Here is an 8,430-nt window from a genome sequence, read left to right as displayed (position 1 = left end):
CACATACATATCATTCATATATATATACATATATGATATGTATAAAATATATGATATGTATATATACGCGTATCTCCAGCCCAGGTATAAATCTATGGGTACTCTACCATTAAGCTACACCTCCCCCTCATTTTACTTTTTTCTGAGACGGTCTAAGTTGCCCTGGTGAGACTTAAATTTGATAACTTCCTGTCTCAGCCTCCTTCAGTGCAGAGATTACAGGTATATTTCACCATAACCTCCTGAATATATCAATATTTTGAAAATATATAACTTATAAAATTTATTTTAAACATCTGGATTACTGATAGGACTTTTCTTCTTTGTATACTTTGATGTTAACTACCAATGGCCAGAAGCATACTGTGGATTACTGTGTAGAAGAGGCTATCATAGAAGAGGAGATGTAGAGAACAAGTTAAGGTATCAGAACATGGACAAGGCAAACAAAAACCCTACTCTTGAAAAAAATGTACTCATCTATCATAATAGTTATCTAAGAGCTTAAGGCCAACTGATGTCCCACTCTCTGTACTTGATCTATGTTGGCTAAGTGTACAACTTGAGAAGATGTGATCAGAACCTCTTCTCTGCTTTTCTGGATATTTGTGGTTATCAGATGATGTCTGCTCTAATTGCCTTATTTACATGAAAGAGTTTTCCTAGTAAGTCAATCCTCTTCTTTTACAAATCTTTGGAACTTGTATTCGCCCCCCCATGAGAACAGCAGTTTCTCCCCTCCAAGGCCCATGTGCTTCCAGGCCTACACTTGGTAAGCCACAGAACTGGTAGTTCTGGGTCCTGGTGGCCTTAAAACTTCCTGATATAAAGCTTAGCATCTAAGTGACATGATGATTGCTTTGCCTTGGGTCAATTGCTCAAGAAAAATTGTTCAAACTCCAAGTAATTGAGCAGTCAAAGAGGCAGTCTGACAAAAACCACTAGCAGAATGACCCAGCTTATGAGTGATAATGTGGATGCCTGTTTTCAAAAAGGAAGTGAGAACATCTAAGCACTTATCACAGAACCCTCTATACTTAGAACAATAGCCAATATATTTGCAAAATTTATCAAATATTATTAAGGCTATCAGATGTAAGATTCAATTACAAAAACATCCAGTAACAGTTATATATAAGAATTCAACTATGACATTTTTTTAATCTCTTAATTATTCTACTTATGGAATACAATACTTTCAAATCATCGATGATTATTTCTCCCCTTATTCCTTATTCTCTTGTTCTTACTGGTTTTGAGAATAAACCTTAGTTTCACGTAGCCATGTAACATCACAGTATAATCCTTCTACCCATTTTTTCTAGGCTTTCTGAAGCAGTGTGTTTTATCAAACCTATTCTTCTATAGGCTTCTATTTCTCCTTCCACACCACATTAACAGTCTCCTTCAATATTAGGTTAGAGGAAAAAAAAATTAGGTTAGGCAATCTAGTTTTAAAAAAAAATGTTTTACTTACTGAATTGGCAATGGCATGAATGACTCTTGAAAATCCTACAGCATCATTTAGCTCCTCCTAATTTAAAAAAAAAATCTATTGAGTATATACATATGTATCAAGTTAGCTTTAGTGTCATATGCTTTGTACCCATCATCCTAAATAACTGCCTCTAAAACAATATATGCGCTCACATTCTCATCTTAGGAGGTGGAATAAGCAAGTGAGACATTATTCATTAGGTATGGTTTGGATCTAGTTGTTCCCCCAAAGCCTCACGCAGTCATAGGGCTGTGGGCTTCTAGAGGTTGTGATTAATTCATGATCCTCTGGGATTACCGGTGTGAGTGCTGCACCTGCCCCAGGGCAGATAGCCTGAATGCAATATAAGGAAGCGAGAAAGGCTTGCTCTTTGCCGCTGCTTCTCCCTTTTGGCTCTTTCTGTTTTACTATTTTCTGCTACCATGAACTGCTGCCCTCTGCCATGTGCCACTCTGCCTTAGAGCCAGCTGAGTGTGAAATGAAACCTTCACAAACTGTGATCTAAATAAACTCTTCCTTCCTTAATTTTGGGCATTGGTTATTTTGTCCCAGCAACAGGAGAAAATAACTGAGACTGGTACTAAAATAACAGTGTCTACAGCTTGCCCACAAGTTCATATAATTTGTTGAAATTTCCAAGTCCATCAGGATAGCCTTTTTTAAAACATCAATTTTAAAAAGTGGCCACCTACTGGCTAAACTCAGTGATGCATTACATTCTGAGGAAACGATCCAATAGTTGATTCAGAATTTTTTTCTCTTGACAAATGGCTTTTTTTTTCCAAAAAAATTTTTACAGAGCAGCTGAGATTCATTCCCACTCACTTTCTTCTCTCCTATTTTCTTCCCAACAGTGTTTAAAGAGGTTCAGGGTCTCTCCGACCATGTCCTTAACTCTGAGCCCTATACAACCACTGTCCCTTTCCCATCTTGATACAGCTAGATCGCTTAAATGTTCATTGGTTCCAGTTTAACTCCCAGGTACTCCCAAATTCGCTGCTCTTTGGCTTCAACTTCCATGAAGCTGCTCACCTCCTTAAAACAACCCTGAAGGCTAAAGAATGTTGGAAAGGATGTGAAGAAATTGGAAAGTTTTGCGTACCATTTATACAGCTACTATGGAAGACAATATGGAGGTATCTCGAAAGCAAGCAAGCGAGGAAAGCAAGGCAAAGCAAAGCAAGCAAGCAGATATTTGCACACTCACGTTCATAGCATCATTATTCTAAATAACTAAGCTGATTAAATATCCATCAACAAATGAATGGATACAGAAAATGAGGTGTATCTATATAATGGAGCATTATTGCATTTTAAATAGGAAGAAAATTCAGATACATGCTATGACATGGATAAAATCTCAAGGTCACTGTGCTAAGAAAAATAAGCCAGTTAAAAAACTGTATGATTTTGCTTATATGAGGTACTCAGCTGGTTAAGTTCAAAAAAAGCAGAATGGTAGTTGCCAGGGTAGGGAGAGAGAGACTTGTTTCATGGATAGATTAATAGCCCTACCTCATGAAAACACTTCTAGAGAAAGATGGTTGCAAAGCAATATGAATGTACTTAACGTCACTGAACTGCACTTCAAAACAGTCTTCAGATTTTGTATAATTAAAAATAATCAAAAAGCCTTAAAATGTATTAACCATGGCAAACTACTCTCAGAGTTTAACACTATGGCCATGCCTCAGTCCTTACCCTCCCCTCTCAAGAGCCTCCAACGACTGGCCACCCTTCATCAGACTTGCTTTCTCCCTGGCTGTATGACCTTGTGTCCCATTTGCCTTGCCTCTACCTATCAACAAACACCATTCCTTAGTCTTCTACCTATAAAATCTTGCTCTCATTCCTCATGCATGTGACAGATGCTATGAGCCAGTCCATCTCTCTGTCAATAACAACCATGCCTGGTTCTTACCTCTCTCTTAAGTGTGACACATTTGCAGGACATACTCCTTGGCTGTACCAGATACCTAAAGCCTCACCGGATCAAAAGCAGAATATGTATCTTTTTCCACTGAAAGAGAATAGTCTCACCATGATGCCCTAATGATCCTACACATACCAAACAGGTAGAATGCAGGTAGAATGCCTCAGGAGAGGAGCAGGGAAGAGGCTGACTGAGGTCATATCCCATCTCTTTTGGGAGGCTGTCCAGAGACATTTCCTTATGGCCTCTGGATTCTGGGTTCCAGATGGCATGAGGCTTCATTCTCTAATCCCCCGCCTCCCACAGAGCTTCAGAATACAAAAGCACTGAATTATAGTCTAGAATTCACTCCTCAGTAATAGGGTAGGTACTTGACAAACAATCTAGCCCCTTTTGTTTCAGTGTTGTCCTTTCTGGAGTAGAGACAAGGACCACAGGCAGCTGGCTTGTTTTGTTAATTCTCATTTCTCCACATAGCAAGTTGTCTAAATCTGAAAGTGGCTCATTGTACCTTTAGTAGTGGAGTCATCAGGAATGGTCCAGCCTTAAATATGTATATGCTTGATACCTACCTTCTCAACCCACTCATCACCCCCATTTGTGTCTGCTACCAGTATCACCCAGCCCACCCCATCTACTTAAACTAACTACAATCTACCCAGTTGCTCAATTCTAGCTGGAGCATCTTCTTTCTCCCTTCCTCTTTCACCATGCATACCCCATCTCTATTTTCAACTGTCCTACTTTCCAAGTCTCTACAGTTAGTCTACACTACTAGTCCTCCCATTCCGGTCATCAACATCTCTAGCCAGGTTACTTCACAGCTCAACCAGTCTTATTCACTCTAATCTACTCTTTATACAATAGCCGGGGTGACGTTTTGACAAGGCACATTATGACCACATTGCCCTAATCAATCAGATTATCTGCTCTGAATTATGTAGCATTAGACACGGCAACATTAATTAATGGGCAGTAAAGCTGGGTAACACATCACCTGAATGATCATCAAGAATAAACTCCTCTGTTGTTGTGACAGGACTGAAGATTGATTGACTCTTGAGTCAAGTTGCTTCCAGAAAATTATGTGTTTTGTCTTTTAGAAGGAGCGATACATAGTTATCAGCAAAGTGGATGAAGAAGAACGAAAAAGAAGAGAGCAACAGAAACATGGCACGTTAGGCAAGGGCTCTACTACTGAGCCACACCTCAAATGCCAAGAATATTTTCTTTGAGACAGCTTCATTGGGTGGACAAGTCCGGCTCACTCTGTCAGCTATTTCTAATACTTAAGTTTAACGTTCCCTTTTTTAGCCCATGCTTTTCCATCAATTCACTTTTTCTATGGTAGAAAACCATTCATTAAATTGAATACAACATATGATCTAGAAATCCACAGAAAGGAATAAATAATTATGCTACGCTTCTAACCCAAAAGCACATAGCCTATTACCTGTTCTTTGGCATGTTTCTGTTGCTCTCTTCTTTTTCGTTCTTCTTCATCCACTTTGCTGATAACTATGTATCGCTCCTTCTAAAAGACAAAACACATAATTTTCTGGAAGCAACTTGACTCAAGAGTCAAAATTCTACCATTAATGTTGAGATGATGCACTGCAAATCAAAATTCTGTCTGTACGTTTCCATATTTTCCCATGATTTATTTCCAAGATTTAGCTATGACAGCTTTCATTCCTTTAGTATTGAGGATCAAACTCAAGACCTTGCATTTGCCAGATAGGCACTTATGTGACTGAGCTATCTCCTTGGCCCTTCCTCATGCTTTATTATTTCTAATTAACAGATACAATTTAAAAATATCAACAGGCTGTGAGAAGATATTTGATATTCTCGCTCTCTCTTTTTCTGTGTGTGTGTGTGTGTGTGTGTGTGTGTGTGTGTCTGTCTGTCTGTCTGTCTGTCTGTCTGTCTGTCTCTCTTATACTGGGTATTAACCCAGGGCCTTCACACTGCGATACATCCCCAGCCCAATTTTTATTTTTCTATTTTGAGACAGGGTCTCACTAGGTTAGTTAAGTTGCCATAATTAGACTTGTATCCTCCTGTTTTAGACTGCTGGAGTGCAGGGATTATAGGTATGTACTTTCATGCCTGGCTATGAATTTTTAAATAAACAGTTTTAAAGTAAAATCTCTACATCATATTTTGTGGGCATGAGAAAAAAAACTGAACCTTCCTTCTCATAGATTGTACTCGGTAGCCATTAAACATACAACAAAGCTTTCTATGTCAAAGTTTGAGGCTTATCTTCTAACAAAACTTCTTAAGTTATAAAAGCTCTAGGGCCAGTGAGATAGCTCAGTGGACTAAGCATCTGCTTAGGTAAGTACAGGGACCAGAGTTGGATCTCTGGCACCACATGCCATGTTGGCCCTGCCTTCGGAGTGTACTGGCCGGCCACTGAGTCCAGACATGGTGGTGCACGCCTATAATCCCAGCACTGGGGAGGCTAAGAACAAGAGGATTACTAGGAGTCAGAGCTGTATAGTAGGAGGACCCTGTACCAAATACTGAAAAAAAAAAAGTTACACAAGCTCTAATCTGATACATGACTTCAGAGAAATAACCAAATCACAAAATTCTCCAATTCTGCAAAAGCAGCTCATCAGCAGCCCCCAACACCAATCACTATGCCATCAGTGCACTTTGGGAATATATGACAGCGGCTATGCTTAGGCCTCAGCTTCTACAATTGCTTTTACCCTGCCGATACACCATGAAGCTATTTTATTCACGGGTAGCATTATAGTTTTCTACCAAAGAACACAAATTAACATCTGTATACTTTCAAGTTTGTAAAGCATGTATCTACTGGGTCATCATAAAAAAAAGTAGTGAGGTAGTACAGATCATCATCATCTTGCTCAAGCCCACGGTACAAATGGAGAAGATGAGGTTTAGAGAATGACCCGCAAAGCTCATCAGTTCACAGGTGGTAGCCAACGTGTAAACTTTGATTTTGAAAACATCATTGTGCCATTGTATACGCTTAATATTAGCTATGAATAATTACCTTTTCAGTTTCTAAAGTCTCAATGTGAAGGCCTTTGGGATACCTAAGGGGGAAGAAAGGGAAACTTGTTATAAGATGAGTCAATGACAGCTGAAATCCAAAGCTTTAAAAGCAACTCTATAGCTATAAACTAAGTAAGTTATAAAAATATGAAATAGAGCTGGATATATTAGAACGAACCTGTAATCATAGCACTTGGGTATGCTGAGGCAAGAGAATCCTTGTTGAGTTTGAGGCCAGCCTGGGCTAAATTGGTGAGCTTAAGGCCAGCCTGAGCTATAATACCAAGGACCTACTTCTAAATAAAACAAAAATCATAAACAAACAAAAGAAAATAAGAAACAGCCTGGGGATACAGCTCAGTGGTATGCCTAGCATGCATAAGGTCTGGTGTTTAATACCTAGTAACTCAAAAAAAAAAAAGAAAAAGAAAACATTATCATTATTAGTGAACACTTACAATAAGCCTGTATTGTAACATTCAGCTCACAAGTACTTCTCAACTTTTATTCTTAATTGCAAATGAATGTATTAATTTCAAATTACTTTTTATAGGGCTTAAACATTTTATAAAATGTTCTGCATCTTTAAAAAAATTTACTTATGCTGAGCATGCCTATAATTCCATTGTATGGGAGGCTGAGGCAGAATTACTGTAAATTTAAGACCAGCCTAAATGACTCACGTAATTCTTTTTATATCCCCTTCCTCTACCCCTTCCACTCTGTCCCTACATCTGTTGGTTCCCTTCCCATTTGCAAAGAGATGTACTACACCTCTTAATAGAGTTCATTTATTGCCACACAGTCAAATCTTGCTCATGAATATAACAATGCTGATTTCTTAGCTGAAGCTCTGAAGGTCTCTTCCGGTTGCACAGGACATACAAAAGGAATATCTCTGCTGCTTCACCTGACAGTCTGTCAGCCAAGAAGAAGAGGGATCTGAGCACACATGGAGTAATGTATAAGGATAACATGACAAGAAAGGAGCCTGGGCAAACTAGACTCTTACCTGTTTTGCTCAAAATATATTCCCAGTATGCTTGTCACTAGCATGTTCTAATACAAGAAAATGTACTCTGAAGTCAAATACAGATGCCCATCTATCTGATGTTCAATGTTTTGGGGTCTTTGTTTTATTTTTGTGGCACTCAGGATTGAACTCCCAACGTGCACATGCTTGGCAAGCACTCTGCTACTAAGCTACATCCCCAATCTCTTACTTCATTTATATTTTGAGGTATGATCTAATTGCACAGGGGAGACTCAAACTTACCAGCCCTGCCTCTGATTACCAAATAGCACCACAACACCCTGCCCAATGATGAATGATAGAGTTGAGACAAGTAAATGAAACCAAGGGAAACATCACAAGAAAAACATGCACAAAATCATGCATATTATTTCAGATTTACAGATGTCATGAATCAATCATAGTTGAAACCAAAGTTAAGAACTCCTATTTTAGAGTCTTTTTACCAAGATGGTGCAAAGAGGGGAAAAGGAAGTCCCTGACCCTCCTAAAGCTGAAGCTAAAGCAAAAGCTTTGAAGGCCAAGGCGGCTGTGCTGAAAGGCATCCACAGCCACGAAAAGAAGAGACGAATGTCCCAAGACATTGTGGCTCTGGAGGCAGCCCATATACCCTCGGAAGAGTGCCCCCCAGGAGAAACAAGCTTGACCACTATGCCACCATCAAGTTCCCCCTGACCACAGAGTCAGCCATGAAAAAGATGGAAGACAACAACACCCTTGTGTTCATTGTGGATGTCAATGCCAGTAAGCACCAGATCAAACAAGCTGTAAAGAAGCTCTATGACACTGATGTTGCCAAGGTCAATACCTTAATCAGGCCTGACGGAGAGAAGAAAACATATGTCGACTGGCTCCCAATTATGATGCATTGGATGTTGCCAACAAAATTGGGATCACTGAAACTGAGTCCAGCTGGCCAATTCTAAATAC

At 39.3% G+C, this 8,430-nt stretch overlaps 1 protein-coding gene across 1 annotated transcript in view; it reads right to left on the bottom strand.

The window, feature by feature from the left end:
- The window catches only part of Parn (poly(A)-specific ribonuclease), a 191,726-nt gene that overhangs the window by 164,266 nt on the left and 19,030 nt on the right, over nt 1-8,430 (bottom strand). The window contains exons 9-11 of the mRNA XM_023704414.1: nt 6,466-6,508; nt 4,885-4,965; nt 1,478-1,534 (exon numbers count right to left, since the gene is read on the bottom strand). Coding sequence (XP_023560182.1) covers nt 1,478-1,534; nt 4,885-4,965; nt 6,466-6,508 — 181 coding nt within the window. The remainder of the gene's footprint in view (nt 1-1,477; nt 1,535-4,884; nt 4,966-6,465; nt 6,509-8,430) is intronic.

This window comes from Octodon degus, unplaced genomic scaffold, assembly GCF_000260255.1.
Source record: "Octodon degus isolate 3935 unplaced genomic scaffold, OctDeg1.0 scaffold00195, whole genome shotgun sequence".
Taxonomy (NCBI): domain Eukaryota; kingdom Metazoa; phylum Chordata; class Mammalia; order Rodentia; family Octodontidae; genus Octodon; species Octodon degus.
The sequence above is the reverse complement of the archived record's forward strand: the minus strand, read 5'-3'. Positions and strand labels throughout refer to the sequence as shown.